This window comes from Salvelinus namaycush, chromosome 3 (genome assembly GCF_016432855.1).
Source record: "Salvelinus namaycush isolate Seneca chromosome 3, SaNama_1.0, whole genome shotgun sequence".
Taxonomy (NCBI): domain Eukaryota; kingdom Metazoa; phylum Chordata; class Actinopteri; order Salmoniformes; family Salmonidae; genus Salvelinus; species Salvelinus namaycush.
Window position 1 is genome coordinate 34,244,964 of NC_052309.1, and position 22,890 is coordinate 34,267,853.

Sequence of the window (22,890 nt, forward strand, 5' to 3'; positions counted from 1 at the left end):
ATACACATACAGTCAAATGGCTTAGTTAGTACATGTGGGTAGTACATCAAGGAGATGGCTTGATATTGAACATGCCCAGATCCTAATCCATGACAGCACTTTGCGTTCCCCCCTAACCCTGGCATTGCATCGCCATTAGCTCTTCTGTACTGATATCTGTTTGAGTGCAGTTGGCTGTACTGTAGGTCTTTGAACACAAGCTTCCTCACATGGTGGAGCTTTGTCTAGAAACTGAACTGAACCTTCAATGTGAAAGTGCCATTGTACTCAGCTGTTGAGTAAGCTGCTTGACGTAACCTTATCACTAAGATAGCTAGCTCTTGTGTGTGAATTATACTCTCTATGACGTATTTATGTAGAACTTTATAACGCACAAATTAAGACGGGACTGATTTATAGTAGTGGCATTGCTGTGTCTCTTTATATCATCCATACTTCCTATTTGAAAGGCTATACTCCTGCCTTTGGTTTAGCACTAAAAATGACAGATCTGGTGTGTTCCCCTGCTAAAATGCTTTCACTACAGTATGTTTGTCTCTGCTATGTGTTTTGTCCCTCTTGAAGCTTGTCTCTGTCTCGCTGTCTTTGTTGTGTCCGTTTTTCATCTTTACTTATGCCTTTTCAATTGAGTCAATCAGTTTTGGGGTTTCTGTGAAAGAAGGGAGGTGAAGTTGATTCTGGAGGGCCATAGAACAGAATGAAGTGGATTTGCCATTTCCCTGTTATGGGAATGTTGTGTTTCCATTTCTGAAGCTTGTATATCATGCCTTTACAATAAGCAATATTTGTAGTGCTTAATATCGCCCAATTTTGTAACTTTAGTCATGTCGAAGTATCTCTAGCAGCTTTTATGTATTAAAACTTAACTGGCTTAGTTTTAATTCATCGTGCAAAGATGTGCAATTTCTTACATTTGAATAGAAATCCAACCAGTTTTTTTAACGATTTGAAAAATGTAGGAAACAGTTCGGTCCCTTCTTATCCATATACTGTACTGTGAAGGTTGCCATGGTGCCCACTGCTGTTGCTCCAATATAGAGATACAGGCACCATCGTCATGGCCTGACTTGAACATCTTCACCCAGAGGTTATACAGTAACTCATAATTGTATTTTAATAGCACTAAAACAAATACGATTTTTAACAACACAGATATAAGATCCTAACTGATTAATACATCTGTTGGAAGAATATTTGTGCCTGTCCTTCCAAAATCGTATGTAATATGTATATACATAACATTTGTATATAAAAGCTAAATATGATTAATGAAAAAAACATGACCTTCAAATAAGTCTAGAGCCAGAAGATATGCGTTCTCTGGTCTCAGCTCTGTCATCAACCTGTCCAACAAACAAGATCACTTCAACTTTAATACATATTGGTTGTTGGTTGAGCTGCTGTCAACAGATGTGTTAAATAACACTTTATATTGCTGTAACAATATCACAGTCATCAAGCAGATAATAGTAGGCTATGATAGCACAGTATGAGGAGGTCGAGGGTCATTTCTGGTCACATCACATGAGTCAGAAATCGGAAGAGTAGGGAGATGAAACTCCCAACTATCACCACAGTACTTTGGAACTTGTGATACGATAATGAGCTGTATAACTTTTTCTACATTGTCAGTTACCCCTCCGTCCTCTTTGAAGGGTTGTCTGATAATGCACAAAGAGTTGGGAGGCTGTATCACTGTTTATATACATTCATACACATGTAACAAAGGTTGTTTGTTTTTTTGCTTTCTTGCTTCTTAGCTTCGGACTCCCTTCCCTCTCTGCCTTATTCAGACATGTGTAATTCATCTGTTCAAAATGTAACTGTTGAGAGTTCAATAATATCCTTCTGCCTTGTGAGGAGATTGAAAGGTGTTGTATTTCTTTGTACATAATAAAGAAAAAGCTAAGTTGCAATTACATGATCTGAACGTTTTTCTCCAACTGTTTTTGGCATTATGATTTTGGCCCGAGTTTGTATTGTTATTTTTCAGAAGGTACATTTAAGTTAAACGCAATCTTACTGTAATAACAATTAACAAATGATTGCATTGGGCTGGGGTAGATAATAATCCACATTAGAGGTGCTTATGTTATAGCAACTGGCTTTAGCAGTTGCTCAGTGTACTGTTAGCCTTGTTAATAAAACTGACCGCTGTGCTCACCCCTGTTTCACCTCACATACAGTTAAAGTCAGAAGTTTACATAGACCTCAGCCAAATACATTTAAACTCAGTTTTTCACAATTCCTGACATTTAATCCTAGTAAAAATTCCCTGTTTTAGGTCAGTTAGGATCACCACTTTATTTTAAGAATGTGAAATGTCTGAATAATAGAGAGAATTATTTATTTCAGATTTTATTTCTTTCATCACATTCCCAGTGGGTCAGAAGTTTACATACACTCAATTAGTATTTGGTAGCATTGCCTTTAAATTGTTTAACTTGGGTCAAACGTTTCAGGTAGCCTTCCACAAGCTTCCCACAATGTTAGGTACATTTTGGTCCATTCCTCCTGACAGAGCTGGTGTAACTGAGTCAGGTTTGTAGGCCTCATTGCTCGCACACGCTTTATCAGTTCTGCCCACAATTGTTCTATAGGATTGAGGTCAGGGCTTTGTGAATGGCCACTCCAATACCTTGACTTTTGTCCTTAAGCCATTTTGCCAGAACTTTGGAAGTATGCTTGGGGTCAATGTCCATTTGGAAGACCCATTTGCGACCAAGCTTTAACTTCCTGACTGATGTCTTGAGATGTTGCTTCAATATATCCACATAATTTTCCTGCCTCATGATGCCATCTATTTTGTGAAGTGCACCAGTCCCTCCTGCAGCAAAGTACCCCCACAACATGATGCTACCACCCCTGTGCTTCATGGTTTGGATGGTTTTCTTCGGCTTGCAAGCGTCCCCATTTTCCTCCAAACATAACGATGGTCATTATGGCCAAACAGTTCTATTTTTGTTTCATCAGACCAGAGGACATTTCTCCAAAAAGTACAATCTTTGTCCCCATGTGCAGTTGCAAACCGTAGTCTGGCTTTATTATAGCAGTTTTGTAGCAGTGGCTTCTTCCTTGCTGAGCGGCCTTTCAGGTTATGTCGATATAAGACTTGTTTTACTGTGGATATAGATAATTTTATACCTGTTTCCTCCAGCATCTTCACAAGGTCCTTTGCTGTTGTTCTGGGATTGATTCACACTTTTTGCACCAAAGTACATTCATCTGTAGGAGACAGAACGCGTCTCCTTCCTGACCGGTATGACGGCTGCGTGGTCCCATGGTGTTTATACTTGTGTACTATTGTTTGTACAGATGAACGTGGTACCTTCAGGCATTTGAAAATTGCTCCCAAGGATGAACCAGACTTGCGGAGGTCTACAATTATTATTTTGAGATCTTGGCTGATTTCTTTTGATTTTCCCATGATGTCAAGCAGAGGCACTGAATTTGAAGGTAGGCCTTGAAATACATCCACAGGTACACCTCCAATTGACTCAAATTATGCCAATTAGCCTATCAGAAGCTTATAAAGCCATAACATAATTTTCGGGAATTTTCCAAGCTGTTTAAAGGCACAGTCAACTTAGTGTATGTAAACTTCTGACCCACTGGAATTGTGATACAGTGAATTATAAGTGGAATAATCTGTCTGTAAACAATTGTTGGAAAAATTACTTGTGTCATGCACAAAGTAGATGTCCTAACCGACTTGCCAAAACTATAGTTTGTTAACAAGAAATTTCTGGAGTGGTTAAAAAACGAGTTTTAATGACTCCAACCTAAGTGTATGTAAACTTCCGACTTCAACTGTATATGATATACTGAAGTTAAACAATATTGTGTCCAGCGGTCAGTCTGGTTGACGAGGCTAATGTACTGTAAGTGTCACACAGACACACTAACAAAGAGACTTGCAGAAATGGAATCTTTATTTTTCCAATTTACAACATGCTAGAAAACACAGTCACTGGAGTCCACACAATGAATGATCATATCAGCAGACTCTGTGGACCTGTAGTGTTGGAAATATATGCATGTTATCTACAAGGCCTCAGACAGATGTGGGACTGCAAACAAACTCTGGCTTCGTGCTTGTACACATTGCACCTTCTAATAACAAGAGTCCTGTAAACCATTCAGAAAATGAAATATGTGAACTATCCCTCTTTCTCAGGCACCAGGTCTGCGTCCTTGGGGAGTGACAACATAGAAGATGCTGCGTGTGTAAACTATAATGGAGCCTGCTATGCACCGCTAATGATGGATATGTGATTCATTACTCAAGGGAAAACCAGCCTGTGGGCCCATTGCTGCTGCTTACTACTAGTCTCTTACATGCACAACTTCAGTGGGACTGAGAAAAAACCTCAGTGAGGTTTCAGTATTTCCTCTCATTTATCTTTGCACTCAAATTCAATAGTAGGTCTAACTAAGCTAATTTGAACACACATTGGTAAAATCAAGTAAAAATCAGCCATTAGCTAGACTGTCTCAAAAGGTCAAAGGTGTCTCAAAGTGTAAACATTAACAATACATTCAGACAGTTTAAATTTCCCATTGTGTGTGAAGTAACGACAATGGTCAGCCACGGTTTGATAAGGTGTCCGTAAAACATTAAGTTAGTGACTTGCTGGATATTAAATTGTACATTAGCTACACATAGCTGTCTGTATATAGGGTTTCTTATTGCAATGGCATTATCTAGTACTTTTAGCCATGGCGACGTAACTCTCTTATTACAACATTTACCCATAAACTTGTTCCTGTGTTGGTGCATTCTATATACGTTCAACTGTATCAGAGCTTATGACAAAAGAAAAATATATGTTACATGACAATAAATGTGCAGGTACATAGAATGGCAAGTCCATTGCAACCTAGAGTAGACAATGAAAATAGTCTATAGTTTAAAGCCCCAAAACCCACAGAATGATCATTGAAATCAAGTACTTAAAAAGAAGCACAATCACTCAAGGCATTTGATTATGGGATAAAAGCTATACATGTCATTGGCATAATTCATTTATATAAGGAAAGTTCGAGATTTACTGGGGTGGGGAGGTCCAAAATAGGGGAGTGTCGTCTAACGTTTTTTATTTATTTATTTTTGCTTTTGGGAGGGTTGTTTTTATTGGGCACAGGGTAGTGCGTTTTTTCCCGGGTTTACATTCGTCCCTTTGCAGGTTTTACTATATAATTTCTTCCATCCTAGACAAATGTCCTCATCTGCTTGCATGCGCCTCCCTTATATCAAGTTGCGTTGGTACTTCTCTCATGCACTATGCTTTTCCGTGAGCTAACTTTTACTATACCACAGGTCAGTATAGTATACCAGCCTATCCTGCCTTCTATCCACCATTCATAGTGACAATAGCACTAGGTGGATCATTTGTCCAGATCTACAATAGGCTAACTAGCATCATACCACAGATAAAATCATTCAAAGTTGCACCAATTTTCACTATCAGCAAAGAGGCCAGGTGGGTCATTGTGCATGAAAGAACTGTGAAGAAATGAGACACGCAACTCAAAAAGCTCCCCTAGTCATCTGGTTCAGGGACAATTATGTTTCAATTATCCTACATAGACTAGCCTATAACACCACAATGCAATGAGATATTGCATTATTGTTTTCAAGTACAAAATTCTACTCTAGGCTATAAACTGCAGTGAAAATGTTATTTAAATAATGGTGCAAAAGCCCTGTGATTTGAATGTTTCATTCCATTTGGATCACTTGTGGGTCTACTCGCCTGTTTATTAGGTATAGAAAGGCAGAGTAGCAGGCCAGTCTGGCTGTATTTTAAGTTCTGATACTGACATGCATTGTCTGTCGCAGATCATCATCCTCCCAAGTCGTAAAAATGTGGCCACATATGCTCCCAGCAGGCCCAGTTATTCAGGAAAGCTTAACACGTGCTCTGCCTCAAGAGATTCCTCACGCACCTAGAACCTAACGCTTCAATGTAGCCTAAATATTTGTCATTTAACTTTTAAAAATGTATTGAATTTTATGTGTGGCATAAACACAACCAGTCACAATGTTTTAATCAAAAGTATCCTGTAGGCTACCTGCGCACGTTCATCCTAAATGTAATTCCAGCATCCAAACTGTGCAGCAGCCATTTGATGAATGGAAAGAGACATCTGTTTAACACCAAAAAGTGTAATGACATTTGGAGACTGTCAAGCCAAGCTTTCGATACTGGGTAGGCCTGCAAGGTAGGGCAGGATCTAGGCCTATGTTCTGTTTGTCGAGATTGACAGTATATTTCATTGTGGTGTTGAAAACACTAACCATGAACTTGAAGCGTCTGAAATGGGTATGCTTCGCTTATGGGTTGTGTGGTGCATTGGCACAGAAACCTATTGGTGGAAAATGTGTTGCATATATTGTATATAATTATAGTGTCAAACTGTTTGAAATTAGATTTCTAGCTAGCTGAGCATTGTCTGCAGCCGGCTCTTATCGTAGTGCATCGACTGTGCCACAAAACCATGCTGAAGTGGCAAAGTCAATATCCACATTTTTAAACACAGTTATTGTTATTTGTGGTCGTACATTTTTTTTTCTGACACCTCGAGTTGGACAAACTAACCCCACCCCACCCCAGTAAACTTTGAACTGTCCCTAAATGGCCCTATACACTTCTATCCAACTACATAAACGCAGCGACAGAGTAGTTGTCACACATAGTTCTACATATTTTTGTTTGGCAAAAAATGGGGAATGGATCGTATGCGATGCTCCGTTGCTCTGTTTGCATGAAGTCTGTAGTGGCATTAAGGTGAGTTGATAGACACTAAGGAAAACAAGGCTTTTTTTTTTTAAAGTGGGGTTGAAGTGCCATTTCCCTGTCTGCTTCATTCCGATATCCCCCGTGGCAGGTATTTTGTCCTGAGAGAGGGGAAGTCCAATCATTATGAGCACTCCTTTAAATGCAGTGAGCATTTAGCCTTCTATGGCACAACTGAAAAAAGCAACCAAAAAAACACAGTACTGCTTGGACTCCTCTCTTTCTTTCTCTGATTTTAAATGAACAGGCTCCAGGTGGACTGTCTAGCATCCATCCAACATTTCCAGGTTGGTTTTAGGGCAAGTGACCGCTGTCTACCAGTAAAGGCTTAATTGTGGCAGCAGGAATAGAAATAAGAGTCCTTCTTCTGACCCAAGTCAATACCTGTCTCTTCTGTAAAGAGAGAGCAGAGAAGTGTCAACCAGACCTATTCAGGAGAGCAATAATTCACCACAGTAGAGATTGAGAATGACAATTCATGACAGTAATACTACCATTGCAGACTAAATGTACACAGACAGCTAAACTATAGATGCAATATCTAAGAAGAGAGCCAAAGTCTCACCGGTCATGAATTGGAAGGAGATGCTATTAAAGTCCTCTGCAACTTTTTGGAACAGCTCATCTGGAATGTGGTTAAAAGAGAAGATGAGTCTACTGCTGCACTGATGCATTTTTGGGAAATGTAGTTTTATGAGACTATACACTAGATTTGAAATGAACTGACCATATGAGGTGTCACTTACCCACGTTGTTGCCTGTTTTACTGGATGTTTCAAAATGCTGAGCCCCAATTTCTGTAGATGAGAATGTTGAAAGAATAAACATAAACTACTCAAAAACAGCCAGTCCTTATACTAATCTGCCGGTGTAAAAAGGGCTTTATAAGTAGATTTGATTGATTGATTGATTGATGTCTGGTAAGACACTCAGACTCCATGATAAAGTGGGAGTTAGTGATGATGATTATCATAGCAATTTACCATCAGCAAAGTCCTGAACATCATGGTAGTCTACTTGCCGCAGGCCCCGGTCACTCTCAATCAGGTCAAACTTTGTGCCACACAGGTATATCTTGCAGTGCTTCAATGGAGGTCATAGAAGAAATTGTGAGCAGTTACATAGGATAATATACAGGGCAATACCCATCATGGAAAGTGAGTTGTGTTTTATTAAAAGGGTCTCTAACCTCTTCACAGTTTTGCACCTCCTTCACCCAGAATTTAGCTCGCTGGAAACTGCTGGTGTCTGTCAAATCTACAGGAGCGAAAGTCACACAAATAAAGATCAATGACAACACAAAACTTGACTAAAACATGATATGTTTTCATAGTTATAAAAGTATATTCAACCTAGAATATTCTCTATTACTATTACTAGATAGTATTATTGCAATGTAAATCAGCCCATAAAAACCACACTAAAAACAGAACCAGCTACAACTAAAAAAGAAACAGAACAAATTGAGTCATCAACTGTGGTAAATGCCTCATCAGATATTTTCCAAACCATGAAAATTCCCCCAATGTGGGAAATATGAGTGCATGACACGTGAGCACAATTCACAACATGCAGAAACGTTAATTGCTCTCAACAAGAATTTCCTCAATGAAACATTTCGGATATAAGAACTCCATAGTAGCAAAATAAAAAATAAAACGTAGACAATGACAAAAAAGTAAACAATAATAAACCTAGACAGAGTGCTACTGACAGTGTCATTCCATGGGGATTAGGATTTACCATAGCAGACAATGGCAGCCCTGGCTCCTCTGTAGTAGATTCTACTCATAGCCTCGTAGCGCTCTGATCCAGCCGTGTCCTGGGTTTCAGAGAAGGAATCACTTATAGTCTATCCACACATAGCCAGTAGCTACCCCATATCAGGCTACGATGGATTCATTAATTTATTTTCCAGGGATTATAATTCACCAGACAGTGCCATAAAGCATATAGAGACTCATGCAAATGTATTTGCCATTGTATTTTATGTAGGATGACATCAGTCATCGTCACTCACCCATATTCCCAGGGTAACCACCTTGTCTCCCACCTGGATTGGTTTGGCAACGAATGCAGCCCCAATAGTCTATCGAAGAAAAAAAATGTAGCAAGTCAAATATTGAGAAAGAATCTTCACACACAAGCAGAGAGAGCATCCCACACATCCAGTTGGAATCACACACTGCCCTAGGAAATTAACTGATACTCACGTTCTGGTAGGGGCCGACGAGAAAGCGATGGTGGACATATCTCTCTACAAGGCTGGTCTTGCCTACACTCTCCTTCCCAAGCATAACTACTTTGGCATCCACACGCATTGTCATACTGCACAGGACCAAGATGAGATAGGAGAGGAGGAGCAGGAGCAGGAGCAGGAGAGGGGTAGACCAGGATGCTGAAAAGCTGTGCAACAGAAAGAGAGACAATACGATTCGTATTTTATTCAGCAGCAAGTAGCTCATAAAATGGGCCTGTAAACCCATGCTGCGTGAAGAAACAAGACTGTTGTAAGATGTGGTATCAAACTGTCTGTTCAAGCTTGGTCCCTAATGTAATCTCCAATTGAAAATATATATATTTTTAATTTGAAGTGACACTCAATTTAATGGGTGGCAGCCACCCACAGCACCAACAGAATGACGGGTTAATCTGGTAGTCGGGAACTAGGAAACTGACATTTCCGATTTACTAACAGGTCGTAGTTATACACGTGCTGCATTGAACCAGTTAGCAAGTCGGACATTTCCGAGTTTCTTAGTTCAGACTAGTATGTGAACACGGCAACTGTATCATAAATTGCGACAGCAGAATTTGTTCCAAGAGAGCAGCATACATTTCATGTCATTACATTTGTGGCTCCTGTCAACAATTTCCAAGAAGTTCAAATGGGCATGGGTGTGTAGCTAGGTAGTTAAAATACACGTAATGTTACCAATACGATAACGTTAGAGAGCTCAACAATCAACAAAATGGTACACACAATTAGCAGACCTGAAAGATTACACAAAATGCGAATTAACTGTTCGCTAGCTAGGTTGACAGTGGCAATAGTATTTGCTAGCTAGCCAACGTTTGCCATCAAACGTTACATTAGCTAATGATGACTTGCTAGGTAACGTTTTCTAAAACCAAAACACTTACCTGCTTGGCAAACTCAGCTAAATGTGTTCAAATTGAAGAATGAGAACCGAGTCGGATTATACTAAGCTAAATTTAAGCTAAATCTTATGTGAACATTTCGTTACAGTTAGCTATCTAACTAGCTGGCTAGCCAGTGTTTGAGCCACTCGAGGTTGCTCTTGTTGTTGTCAGCTTACGCAACGTCAATTGTACTACAAACTAAAATTACAAGCTACAGAAAGATCCCTAACATGTACTGTATATTGTCTATGCCATTGTTATATCGTATGGCAAATCTTACTCGACATGCATTTCTGGCAGGCACAGCCTCATTCGTTAGCTTGCAAGAGGCTTTGTTATGGGGAACTACTTAGAGAGACATTGTACAGAAGAAATAAAGGTTAAATAAATATACAGGATGTGATGTCATTAATCACCATTACGATGACGTCGTATTCAAAGTTCCCATTTTTAACACAAAATGGTTCAAATAATTTTAATTACAGTTAAATGTTGTTTGATTTTTTTTTTTAAACATCCCCTACTCACCAGGCAAGATGATCATTCTTCAATGAATTACGGTCATATGAGTTGCTCCCAAAATTCTGATTTTAATGTATTTATGCTTTGAACATTTTATATAAAATAGATGAATATGTGAAATATGCATCAAATTGATGTAGTACATTTCTCAAAACTACAGTTCCAACACAAAGCCCATTGATCATTATTTATTGTAGTTCTTGTCTCTCATCATCATTGAACCTCTGCTAGCTAGCTACATGCTAGCTAAATTATTTGTTTAGAATAGGGACGTCGAATGAATATAATGATTAGAATTGAGGACTGGCTCAAAACATGAGAAAATAACTAACGACCAGCACTCTTAAAATAGTGCAGGCTGAGTTTACTACCATCCTTACGAAAAAAGACTGCAGTCAGAGAGCAGTATAACTGCAGTACAATGCAGTATAACTGCAGTTAAAGTGCAGTCTAACTGCATTATGTTGCAAATACTGCGTCCAAAATAACACCGTTTTTTACTACAGTAATTTTTCAGTATAACGGCAGTTACAGTGAAGTATTTTGGACGCAGTAATTGCAGAATAATTAGGATTAGTCCAATTAGTCCAAAATATCATAGTCGACTGCAGATACAGCACTTTTACTGCAGTTTCAAAACTGCAATCTTTTTTTTGTAATGGCAAAAACGGTGTATAAATGCAAGAATGCCCCCGAACATAGGTATTATCTATCGTGTGACAACTCCTCCCAAGGGCTGTGTCCTGCCGGGAATCAGAACATCCATTGTCGCAACGTTCGATGTGCAATGAGTTTCTGCTATTAGTAGGCCTACATAAAAAACATTCTGCTTATTTGTCCATATAGTACATAGTTAATGAGATCATGGTTTATGTTGGGACTCGTGAGTTGTCACACGATAATTCCCGGGTTCTCAGGTATTATTTCTTAAGTAATACATTTCTCAAAACTACAGTTCCAACACGAAGCCCATTGGTTAAAACTGCATAACAGTGTCTTTTTGGTCTCTGTGATTGGTGCATTGATCCCACCCTCGAAAAGCCTCATGTCCCAGTACAGTCCCAACCAAGCATTGAGAAACAAACATGGCTGATACAGAGGGAGCCGAGGAAATTTATCCAGGAATTTTGCAAGAAATTTTTACTTCCCCGTTGAATTTGAGTCTGCTTGGCCTCTGTATATTTCTTTTGTACAAAATCTTCCGCGGAGACAAACCTGCAGATATGGGCGAGGTCGAGGAACCTCTGCCTAAACTCAAGAAAAGAGATTTCACGTTAACGGAGCTGCAACCGTACGATGGGCTGCAAAATCCAAGAATTCTCATGGCTGTCAATTTTAAGGTGTTCGATGTAACCAGAGGAAAGAAATTCTACGGGCCAGGTAAATACGTTTGTTTTCATGTGCTGTCCGTCGAGCAAGGACTTGGCTATTTCCGCCTAAAAGAATGGTTGGCGCAACTGTAGCCAAGCTGGTCTTTCGACTATTTCTAAATTTGTTAATTATATGTATGTGTGTATATTACTAAGTTGTTACATTGTAACTGCGACCATTCTAAAACGCCACTCCCCCTCTCTCTTATTCATTAATCATTTGCCCAGGTTTGAATTTCACAACACGCGAACTGCTAGTGACGTTGTCAGCCTAGTTGGCATGTAACCTCTCACCGAGTTGATTGATCCTGCACTGTCACGCAACCCCTCCTGAGGAACGCCCTGCCTGAAAATATATATAAATTGCAATATTTTCAGTCTATTATAGTCTATGTCCCTTATTGCTGCTCCTCGTTTATGATGTTGTGTTTCAGTTGCCTTCATTCCATTTTAAAATAAATAGTTTGACACAGGTGAATGCCTTGCACAAAGGTTTAAAATTAAATTCAGCCAGACCAGATGGTTGCACAAAGTTAGGCTTGTTGAGGCCTATTGGAGAGCAATGCTAGTTCTCAATTCACAGATTCAGGCTGACCCTTCTGTCAGCCTCAACATCTATAAAAAAAAAAAAAAAAAAAAAGGGGTTGCTGTTGGGGCTATCGCTGAAGCTGTCATAGAATACAGCTATGTCTGTTGGAGAGCTTGTGGAATTTAATTTACACAATAAAAACTGCATACTTTCAGAAAATGGTAGTCATCAGCCAATGTATACACGCTGATAGTTTATTAGAACCTGTCTATTCACAATCACATTTTAGTTCATAAAATACTTGGCTGAATTTCAAATCAAACTTTATGTCTGTGTGATGGTTTCCAGAGGGTCCCTATGGAGTGTTTGCTGGTAAAGATGCCTCCAGGGGCCTGGCCACGTTTTGTCTGGAGAAGGAGGCCCTGAAAGACACCCACGACGACCTCTCGGACCTCAACGCCATGCAGCAAGAGAGCCTCAACGAATGGGAGACCCAGTTCACTCGTGAGTTGATGCAGGAGTTGATAGAAGTTGCTACAAAACACTGGTTTAAATTCTGATACTGTATTTTCTACTTCTACCTCAAGCGGAATGAACCTCTTGCAGTGAACATCACATACACCACTCAACAGTCTTTGAAAACAAAATGTTTTTATTTAACTAGGCAAGTCAGTTAAGAACAAATTCTTATTTACATTGATGGCCCAGTGCAAGTTTTTCATGCCCCCGAACAGTTTTGATGGCTTAGAATGATTGGTGTTTAAGATCCATTTCTGTATTGCGCCTCAGGGCATAGCTAGTGTTGATGTGATCCAGTCTTTTTGTGCTTTAGTCAACTCCTCTGTGTTCTTCAGTTGTATGGCTTGGCAACAATAGAAGAGTTTGCTATATCACAAGCAATAGTATAGTGCCATGCCAGGGCATAATGTATTACTACTTTGCATCAAAATGAATCTTTTTGATACATTTTCATCTACATTCCATTGAGTAGTGCTGTGAATTTAAACCCACACATGGGAGTCTTTCTGGGCCAAGGCTGTTCTCCACCCAGTGATTACCATGTCCTTGATAATGGCTCTGATGTTGTGTCTGGTGAAGGTCTCTGAGGGACTCGATGTAATTTTCTTCTTCTTCCTGCCTTTCACAGAAAAGTATGACTACGTCGGCAAACTTCTGAAAGCTGGAGAAGAACCTACCGAGTACACAGATGACGAGGAGGTCAAGGACAAAAAGAAGGACTAGAACTCAAGTACACAAGGGAAATTCAGATGCCTTAATTTTTTTCTGGATAATGTGATGGATATTGCCTTGTGTTGCTGCATTTGAACAAAATGCTTTCTCCTGTATGGTTTTTGTATTATCACATTTTCATGGACCATCACCTCTTATGCTAATTTCAAATGCCACAGACCTTAATTTACAAAAATCTAGTGGATTTTTGGTTAAGGTTTGAATAATTCTTGAATTCTGTGGTGTCTTTGTAAAGTTATATAGGTAGTATTAGTCATTATCATGTAGATGCTGATGGAAGATCTATTACTGTAGCTTGAGATGAACGTATTTCATTTTTGTAATCATGAGATGACCACAGATTTTCAACACAGAAGCAGATAACATTCCATCAGAAATATTTTTGTTTGTTTTTTGGCTCTGGTGTATCTATAAAAATTTCTGACTTGGCCATTCTGAGTTATCCATCACTAAGCATAGCTAAAAATCACATACTCGGTCTGACTGAACTGCAGTTAGTTTCTCATATGCGTTAGAGAAGATCATGCTTGATATACTCACTCTAGCATTCACTATCAGCATAACTTTGTAATAATAACACAATTGGTCTGATAATTCCACACACTACTAGTGTAGGGCTTGCACTGGATGAAGTAGGTTTTAGGATGTTCATACTGTAGCACAAAATATAAAAAATGTTAAGTGAACTAAGGTGCTTCCTGTACCAATTATGTATGCCATGGCAAATACTCCCTGGAATTGGCCAGAATCTGGACTCAAATACTGGTAAACACAGGAAGGGAACTCTACAAAATGCATTACAAAGGAATGTCCTAGTTTGTGTGATCATGACACTGATATTTTGATATGATAAATAAATCTACCCTAATGTTTAATCAACCTGTGTATGGTGTTTGTCAGTGTTTTTTGTTGTTGTGTGTTTATGAATGTTGGGCCTGAGCATGATATATTCAGCACACACTAGTGACAAAGCTCTGGATTGATGATGGGCATGATTGTGTGCATGGAGCTCATCTGAAATAATAGCTGTTTTTTTTGTCTATAATTCTGAACAGTATTTACTCAGTGTTGGAAAAAGTATTTTCTAATTGTCATACTTGAGTAAAAGTGAAGATACCTTTAATAGAAAATTACTAAAGTAAAAGTGAACATCACCCAGTAAAATACTACTTGAGTAAAAGTCTAAAAGTGTTTGGTTTTAAATATATTTACAGTGCATTCGGAAACTATTCAGACCCCTTGACTTTTTCCACATTTTGTTACATTACAGCCTTGTTCTAAAGTTGATTTGTTTTTTCCCCCTCAATATGCACACAATATCCCATAATGACAAAGAAAAAACACATTTTGACATTTAAGCAAATGTATAAAAAAATATCTTGACTAAGTACTTTGTTGAAGCACCTTTTGCAGCGATTACAGCCTCAAGTCTTCTTGGGTATGACGCTACAAGCTTGACACACCTGTATTTGGGGAGCTTCTCCCATTATTCTCTGCAAATCCTGCAAATGCACAACTATTTTCAGGTTTCCAGAGATGTTCGATCATGTTCGCGCCCAGTCTGAGGTCCTGAGTGCTCTGGAGCAGGTTTTCATCACGGATCTCTCTGTACTTTGCTGCGTTCATCTTTCCCTCGATCCTAACTAATCTCCCAGTCCCTGCGGCTGAAAAACATCCACACAGCATGACGCTGCCACCACCATGCTTCACCGTAAGGAGTTCCATCTTGGTTTCATCAGACCAGACAATCTTGTTTCTCATGTTCTGAGAGTCTTTAGGTGCCCTTTGGCAAACTCCAAGGGGGCTGTCATGTGCCTTTTAATTAGGAGAGGCTTCCGTCTGGCCACTACCATAAAGGCCTGATTGATGGAGTGCTGCAGAGATAGTTGTCCTGGAAGTTTATCCCATCTCCACAGAGGAACTCTGGAGCTCTGTCAGAGTGACCATTGGGTTCTTGGTCACCTCCCCGACTAAGGCCCTTCTCCCCCAATTGCTCAGTTTGGCCGGGCGGCCAGCTCTAGGAAGAGTCTTGGTGTTTCCAAACTTTGTCCATTTAAGAACGATAGAGGACACTGTGTTCTTGGGGACCTTCAAAGCTGCAGACATTTTTTGGTACTCTTCCCCAGATCTGTGCCTCGACACAATTCCTTCAACCTCATGGCTTGGTTTTTGCTCTAACATGCACTTCTTGTTCTTCTGTGGATTTTATACAGCGGTTGGCAACCAACGTTAAGGTGCATTACCGCCACCAACTGGACTGGAGTGTGGACCAGAGACAATGAAGGTGTCCATAATTAAATACTACATCCACTGAAGATTTCTCCAGCAGTTCACGTAATCCTGGCTCTTCAACCCAATTACTCCTCAAATCTAATAACAATCGCTCCCTTTCTCTCGCATATTTCTGGCACTGAAGTAGAACATCCTCCACTGTCAGACTCCTGACAATGATCACAGATCACACCTCACAGTCAGTTTCCCCACCACTTTCAATGTACTATTTAGCCTTGTGTGTCCCAGTCTCAGCCTTGTGAATACCCTTTCCTCCCTTCTCTCTCGGCCTGAGGACCTCCCTGCCCCCACCTTTTCCTGAATCTTATACAGGTATCTTCCCTTTCTCTCCCTGTTCCACAACTCTTGCCACTTATTTTGAACCACTGTTCTTATTAATCCCTTGGCCTCTGGTTTACTGATTGACAATTCCATCTCAACATTAGGATGTTTAAGAGCCTGCTTGGCGATAACATCCACCTCCTCATTCCCCTCTACTCCCACATGAGCTGGTGCACAGAGGGACATCACAAATACCCCCATCTTTTTCATCCTATACAAGCACTGCAAAACCTCATACAATACATCCTGTCTGCTCTGAGACACACATGAATTTAAGCTCATTAGCGCTGCACAGGAGTCAGAACAGATGATACCCTGTCTTCCCTCACCTCCTCCACCCACTCTGCAGCCAATATTATGTCCAACAACTTCATTATGTCAACAGATAAATGGTCCATAGCTCTTTTCGTCACTGCCACCTTAAACTCAGGAACACTAAAAGCTGCTCCTGTCCTCCCAGTTTTAGGGTCCTTAGTTCCATCTGTGAATATATTTAAGAAAGCATAGTATTGTCTTCTTAAATGTTCACTTACAACTGAATCTACTCCTTCCTAAACAGTTCTTACCCTCTCAAGCAACCCTAGATCTATCACTGGCTGAGGGAGAAACCAAGGTGGGATAGCAGGAAGAACCATAGAGGGACTAAACTGCCTCCCAAACAACCCCATCTCTCTCGCCACGCAATTGCCTGTCCACCCAAAGCTTGTACTCAGATTTTGTTCATGTTCCCAGCACTCTAGGAGTACCTTTTTTGTAGTATGTGTAACCTTATGTCTACCTGCATCACTGCCACCGGGGAGGCCATGAGTGCTCCAAAACATATTCTTAGGGCTTGGGACTGGATAACATCGAGCTTTTTAAAGATGTCTGAGCGGCTGATCCATCTGCTATACTTCCAGAATCCATTGATGACCTTAACAGCGCTAATATATATATATATCCTTTTCAATGCCATTCTATCTGCCCCCCACTCCATTCTTGACAAGCAACGCATCACATTCAATATTTTATTTCCATTGACAACTACTCTGTTAATATGCTCCTCCCATGTCATTCAAGTGTCAAACCTGACCCCCAGGAACCTAAACACTCCCACCCTCTCCTGATTCCTTCCATACAACTTCAAGTATATTTCCTCCCCAACATTCCTTCTAGAAAAAAACACAGTCTGTGTTTTCTCAACTGAAAACTTGAAGCCCCACCTGAGGGACCACTGCTCAACTTCACTAATCGCTTCTTGAACTCTTATGGCTGTATGGGTAATATTTCTCCCTCTCTTCCACAGTGCTCCATCATCCGCAAACAATGACCTCCCAATATCAGGTCTCACCTGAGAGAATACATTGTCACTCATAATGGAGAACAACAAAGGACTAATGACACTTCCTTGGGGGGTACCATTATCTACCTCATAGCTTTCTAACATAGAGCTCCCCACCCTCTCTTGTATTGATCGACTAAAAAGAAAATCCTTTATCCAGTTAAAAACCCTTCCTCTAACCCCCATGTTATCCAGCTTGATAAGGAGGCCTTCCTTCCACATCATATCATAAGCCTTCTCTACATGAAAGAAAATGGCTACCACCACCTTATTTGCCTGTCCCTTCCGTATGACTGACTCAAGTCACAGTACAGGATCCATCATTCCCCTGCCTTTCCTGAACCCACTTTGATCTGGTGAAATTAGTCCTCTACTCTCCAGAAAGTAAGTCAGCCTTTCCGTTATCATCCTTTCCATAAGTTTACATACGTGAGATGTTAACGCTATCGGCCTATAGCTTGAAGGACTATTAGGGTTTTTCCCAGGTTTATGTATTGGCATCTCTACCGCCTGCTTCCAACTTCCAGACAGTTTCCCTTCCTGCCACCCCTTATTGAAAAGGCCCAATACTTTCCCCGTTGCATTGACACTGAGATGAGCCATCATGATGTAACACATCTCATCCTTCTCAGGAGATGTTACCCCAGCTTTAGCTAATGCTCTCTTCATCTCAGCCAACGTAAAAGGGCCATTCAATGTATCCCCGACCATCTTTCTCTGATCCACGACCCCCGGCTGTTCTCCTCTGACCCTCTCTCTCCCACGTTGCCCCTCTTCTGTCAGGTTATTTGAGCTGTGCACCTTCACAAATGCCTGGGCTAACATGTCTGCCTTCTCAGTATCTCTCACTGCAACAATTTCCCCACTTTTCAGCACAGAGAAATCCCAATCTCATCTGACCCCTCATCCTCTTAATAATCCCCCATACTTCTCCCACAGGAGTGATCCTGCCTATGTTTCCACAGAACCGGTGCCAATACTCCCTCTTAGCTGTCCTAATGATCCTTTATGTCTCAGTTGTTTAATCTTATGTTCATACAAAGTTTTACACATGTTAAGTTTGCTGAAAATAAACGCAGTTGACAGTGAGAGGACGTTTCTTTTTTTGCTGAGTTTGGTAACTCATATACCCAATCCTAACTTTTCTTGGCAATAACAGATCCTCAAAGTTTAGCAGCACTGACAAGCTATCCACTTTCTTCCCATCTCGTGTCATCTGGAGGCGCTTTGCCTCAAGAGAGCCTCCCTTTAAATGGTCCTTTATTTCTTGCATGTTAACAATTTCTGGAACTCCAGTAATAACTGCCTTCACCTACTTCTGTCCAGATTGATCCGGCATGCTATTATCAACCATACATTTCATACCCGCTTGAGTTTGAGTGCCTTATACTATTTAGCATTGATACACACCACCACCACTAAACTTCCATCATGAAGAACTTTAGCAATCAACCTCTCCAACTTTGCTCTCCAAATCCCTAGCCAACGAGATCAGACTCACCGCCGTGACTCCACCATGATTCTTAAATTTCACCAACACCTTGAACTCCACTTCTCTCAGTAAAACACTGCAACTCGAACCTCCCTCATCACTGCTCTCCTCTGACAAGACCTGAAAAGGCTCCTCAGGCTTCCTCTTCTTAACCTTTACTCTTACTGTACCTCCACCTTTTTCCACTCCACCACTACACTCCATCCTCCTCAACTCCTAACCTCCCTACCTTTCCTTCCATCTCTGCTCCAGTCACAGCCCAGTGTTGCTCAACCACCTCCACCAGATTTCCTCTCCGTTTCGTTTATCTTTGTTCAAATCTATTAACTTTGCTATATTGAATAATCGTCGTTTATCTATCCTAATTTACCAAACGTGGACAGCTTCTCAGCCATCGTTTCTCCAAACGTCTGCCCTCTGACATGCACTGTCAACTGTGGGACCTTATATAGGCAGGTGTGTGCCTTTCCAAATCATGTCCAATCAATTGAATTTACCACAGGTGGACTCAAATCAAGTTGTCATCTCAAGGATGATCAATGGAAACAGGATGCACCTGAGCTCAATTTCAAGTCTCATAGTAAAAGGTCTGAATACTTCAGTTTTTTTTATTTTTAATACATTTGCAAAAACAAAAAACGTTCACTTTGTCATTATGGGGTATTGTGTGTAAATTGATGATTATTTATTTATTTAATCCATTTTAGAATAAGGCTGAAAAGTAACAAAATGTGGAAAAAGTCATGGGGTCTGAATACTTTCCGAATGCACTATAAGTATCAAAAGTAAATGCAATTGATAAAATATACCTAAGTATTCAAAGTAAAAGTAATTTCAAATTACTTATATTAAGCAAACCAAACATAATTTTTTATTTATTTACAGATAGCAAGGGGCACACTCCAACACTCAGACATCATTTACAAGTGAAGCATGTGTGTTTAGTGAGTCCGCCAGATCAGAGGCAGTAGGGATGACCAGGGATGTTCTCTTGACATGTGCCTGGATTGGACCATTTTCCTGTCCTGCTATAACATTCCAAATGTAAAGATACATTTTGGGTGTCAAGAAAAATGTTTTGAGTAAAAGGTACATTACTTTATTTAGGAATGTAGTGAAGTAAAAGTAAAAGTTGTCAAAAATATAAATAGTAAAGTACAGATTCCCCAAAAAGCTGCTTAAAGTAGTACTTTAAAGTATTTTTACTTTAGTATTTTAAACCACTTTACTCATCACATGTCCGAGTTCTCTACAGTGTGTAAAACATTTTATCACGTAATTACAGAACCTGTAAAACATATGTCAGAAGTGGGATTTGAACCCACGCCTCCATTCGGAGACCAGAATTCCCGTTCATACGGAAGGAGATGATCCTTGAGTCTGGCGCCTTAGACCACTCGGCCATCCTGACACTGATATTAAACGTGGGAAAATAATGGTATTTCAAAATTAGAGCCAGCAATAATTTGAGTTAATTATTATTTTGTGCATTATTAACTACATAGATTGTTGTTTATTTACAACATAGTGCATTACGCACCACAATCGACAGTAAAACAAAAAAACGCTCGTCACAGTTAGCGTTAGTTATGCGCATGAGCGTAGGAGTGCTTTTTAAATAGTTTCCGGTATTTTGTCGCAAACGTTCTTCCATTTTGTTCTTCAAGGGTATCCACGAACCTCCAGTCGAGCCAACATGTTTCGGTTTGTTAAAGCAGCGCTGAACGTCTCCGGTAAGACATCGTTTCAAGTTATAGAAATCTGATCCTTCATCTTGTGTTCGTTTGAACATTTCTGTAAACGAGCAATTATTGTGTGACTGTGCTTAGCAACATGGCTACCAGTAGCTGTCTGAAGCTAGCTCGCTAGCCTACCTAACGTTACCAAGTCTTTAGCGCTTGTAATTTTGACTGAGTGAATGTAGCAGCCAAGCTAGCGCTACTAGTTGGCTAGCTGCTTACTTTTTTTATTTTTAACTTTACCTTGATTTGTCATGTCTGTTTTTATTCTGTAACTTTGTCATTGTTAGCTTAACTTGCAGGCAGTGAGTGGAACAATCAGACGGTCATTTCCAATGTCAACTTCCCTCCTAACTAGTTAGCTAGACTCACGTCACCTCATCCCCAAAGCCAGGCGTTAGGTTGGGTATTGCACCAGTTTAGCATACAAATCTAACAAATACATAAGTGAAAGTCAGATACTAAAGATCCAACATGACAACGTGATAGTCAGTGGAGAAGTCACATTGACATTCCATCCCACGACTCTTTGGAGAAGATGAGAAGTGCTGGGTGCTAACAAGTTTGCGTTCCATAACCCTGTTAATTGTTTTACGCCTGTGTTAAACAGTATAACCAAGGGCTCATAACCTCCGAATCAATGATAATCACTCACTGTGTGGATGTTGTGCCCTGCGCAAACAATGCAGCTATATTTTGTTTTATGTATTCAAAGCAGGACAAGGTGCCCGCCAAGTGAGGCTCAGTTCGACGCACTCCCCCGAATTCCATGCCAAGTATGGCACCGGCCTGATGATCGGAGGATTCGCGTTCTGTGTGTCTGTCTGGGGATTTGTACGTTTTAATCTCTTTGTGCTCATCTCTTGTATAACACCTTGTGGTAAAGAACAATGTATACATTTGTATAGTCTTGTGTGTATTATTCCTTCCCTAAAAACTATGCATCAACATCAAATGTATTTATAAAGCCCTTTTTATATCAGCAGTTGTCACAAAGTGCTTATACAGAAATCCTCACTTGAGTATTCATTCACTTGCTATGTACACACATCAGTTGTGTTTTGTGATGCTCAGTCTCCTCGTTTTCAGGTACTGACACAAACCGGCATCACATGGAATCTGTCTCCAGTCGGCAAGGTCCAGCCTAAACCATGGAGGGAGGTAGAAGAATAATGGACTGAGGCTGCTCCCTTTTCCCCTGTGGAGATAGACCACAGTCAACCACACAACCCTTAGCCCAGATATCCATATAAACATTCTGGTTGTACAGATGGATACACACGTTTTCAGCTTGTTACCGTGCTGGCATTACCTATATATACATTAAATTTAAACTAAAAACGTTGACTGATTATTTTATTTAAGCACACTGTGTCCCCTTTTCATGTACCTTTTCAAATGGAAGGGTCTATACTTGTCAAATGGAATCAGGAAAGTAAGAGTCAACAACTTTATGGACAATACCTGCTCAATGTTTAGACGTGTATCTGAAAATACTTTCACATGTTATTTGTCAATGTTCAGTGTATTTAAGGATGTCATTCTACGTGATTCTAAGGAGGTTTAGGCTTAGATGCATGTCCTGTCACTACTGACTTTTTTTCACCCCTTTTTCTCCAATTGGTAGTTAGTCTTGTCCCATCGCTGCAACTCCCGTAAGGACTCGGGAGAGGCGAAGGTCGAGAGCCGTGCGTCCTCCGAAACACAACCCGGCCACACTGCTTCTTGACACAACTTAACCCGGAAGCCAGCCGCACCAATGTGTCGGAGGAAACACTTCTGACATGCCGTAATTGCCTGACCTATATGTAACTGAGAGGGTGCTGTTGCTTGGGTGTTTGGAGGATATTGGCACAAACACTGGCTTCGAGGGTATATACAACGGGTTAACGCTTATTAACGCTTTGATGAATTTATTCATTATTTAATCCTTCCACAAGATGGTTCCAAAACAAATCTAGGGTTGCTGGTCGCTCATTCTATTGGTTCGGTGGCCAGTCGTTCAGTCTATTTGTTCTGTATCTATGGACACGACCCTGTTCGTTTTAAATGTTCCATTGTACAGTTAATTATCATATAGCAAAAACTGTATGGTGAAAATTGTGGGCA

At 40.2% G+C, this 22,890-nt stretch overlaps 3 protein-coding genes and 1 non-coding gene across 6 annotated transcripts; 2 read left to right on the forward strand and 2 right to left on the reverse strand.

Annotated features, from left to right (window-relative positions):
- Window positions 1-3,914: 3,914 nt before the first annotated feature.
- LOC120030611 (ras-related protein Rab-24-like) lies at window positions 3,915-10,324 on the reverse strand. 2 transcript variants are annotated; one of them, XM_038976043.1, is made up of 9 exons: window positions 9,945-10,324; window positions 9,014-9,206; window positions 8,821-8,889; window positions 8,544-8,622; window positions 7,990-8,057; window positions 7,784-7,883; window positions 7,547-7,597; window positions 7,366-7,425; window positions 3,915-7,193 (listed from the first exon to the last, which is right to left on the reverse strand). In XM_038976043.1, the coding sequence occupies exons 2-9, from the start codon at window positions 9,125-9,127 to the stop codon at window positions 7,129-7,131; spliced, it is 606 nt and encodes a 201-aa protein (XP_038831971.1). In that variant the 5' UTR covers window positions 9,128-9,206; window positions 9,945-10,324; the 3' UTR covers window positions 3,915-7,128. The 2 variants fall into 2 exon arrangements, with proteins under 2 accessions (XP_038831971.1, XP_038831967.1); XM_038976039.1 differs by having other exon boundaries at window positions 10,225-10,294.
- A 1,188-nt stretch (window positions 10,325-11,512) lies between these two features.
- LOC120030623 (membrane-associated progesterone receptor component 1-like) lies at window positions 11,513-14,499 on the forward strand. Its single transcript, XM_038976056.1, has 3 exons — window positions 11,513-11,846; window positions 12,714-12,869; window positions 13,513-14,499. Exons 1-3 carry the CDS (start codon window positions 11,552-11,554, stop codon window positions 13,605-13,607), a joined length of 546 nt encoding a protein of 181 aa, XP_038831984.1. The 5' UTR covers window positions 11,513-11,551; the 3' UTR covers window positions 13,608-14,499.
- A 5,843-nt stretch (window positions 14,500-20,342) lies between these two features.
- On the reverse strand, window positions 20,343-20,453 carry trnal-caa. The gene is made up of 2 exons: window positions 20,416-20,453; window positions 20,343-20,388 (listed from the first exon to the last, which is right to left on the reverse strand). It is a non-coding gene; the product is annotated as a tRNA-Leu (tRNA).
- Window positions 20,454-20,646: 193 nt separating this feature from the next.
- Window positions 20,647-22,126, forward strand: LOC120030632 (cytochrome c oxidase subunit 7B, mitochondrial). Of its 2 annotated transcripts, none has more exons than XM_038976068.1 (3): window positions 20,647-20,775; window positions 21,497-21,615; window positions 21,871-22,126. In XM_038976068.1, exons 1-3 carry the CDS (start codon window positions 20,739-20,741, stop codon window positions 21,952-21,954), a joined length of 240 nt encoding a protein of 79 aa, XP_038831996.1. In that variant the 5' UTR covers window positions 20,647-20,738; the 3' UTR covers window positions 21,955-22,126. The 2 variants fall into 2 exon arrangements, with proteins under 2 accessions (XP_038831996.1, XP_038832004.1); XM_038976076.1 differs by having other exon boundaries at window positions 20,649-20,775; window positions 21,500-21,615.
- Window positions 22,127-22,890: the final 764 nt, after the last annotated feature.

Bases quoted from the DNA above. Each gene is read 5' to 3' on its own strand.
- LOC120030611 (XM_038976039.1), bottom strand. From the start codon at position 10,256: ATGAGGCTGTGCCTGCCAGAAATGCATGTCGA. The intron at 9,207-10,224 runs GTAAGATTTGCC...TCTGTTGCACAG, and splicing joins CTGCCAGAAATGCATGTCGA to CTTTTCAGCATCCTGGTCTA. The intron at 8,058-8,543 runs GTAAATCCTAAT...TCGCTCCTGTAG, and splicing joins GGCTGCCATTGTCTGCTATG to ATTTGACAGACACCAGCAGT.
- LOC120030623 (XM_038976056.1), top strand. From the start codon at position 11,552: ATGGCTGATACAGAGGGAGCCGAGGAAATTTATCCAGGAATTTTGCAA. The intron at 11,847-12,713 runs GTAAATACGTTT...GATGGTTTCCAG, and splicing joins AAAGAAATTCTACGGGCCAG to AGGGTCCCTATGGAGTGTTT. The intron at 12,870-13,512 runs GTGAGTTGATGC...TGCCTTTCACAG, and splicing joins ATGGGAGACCCAGTTCACTC to AAAAGTATGACTACGTCGGC.
- LOC120030632 (XM_038976068.1), top strand. From the start codon at position 20,739: ATGTTTCGGTTTGTTAAAGCAGCGCTGAACGTCTCCG. The intron at 20,776-21,496 runs GTAAGACATCGT...ATGTATTCAAAG, and splicing joins AGCAGCGCTGAACGTCTCCG to CAGGACAAGGTGCCCGCCAA. The intron at 21,616-21,870 runs GTACGTTTTAAT...CCTCGTTTTCAG, and splicing joins GTGTGTCTGTCTGGGGATTT to GTACTGACACAAACCGGCAT.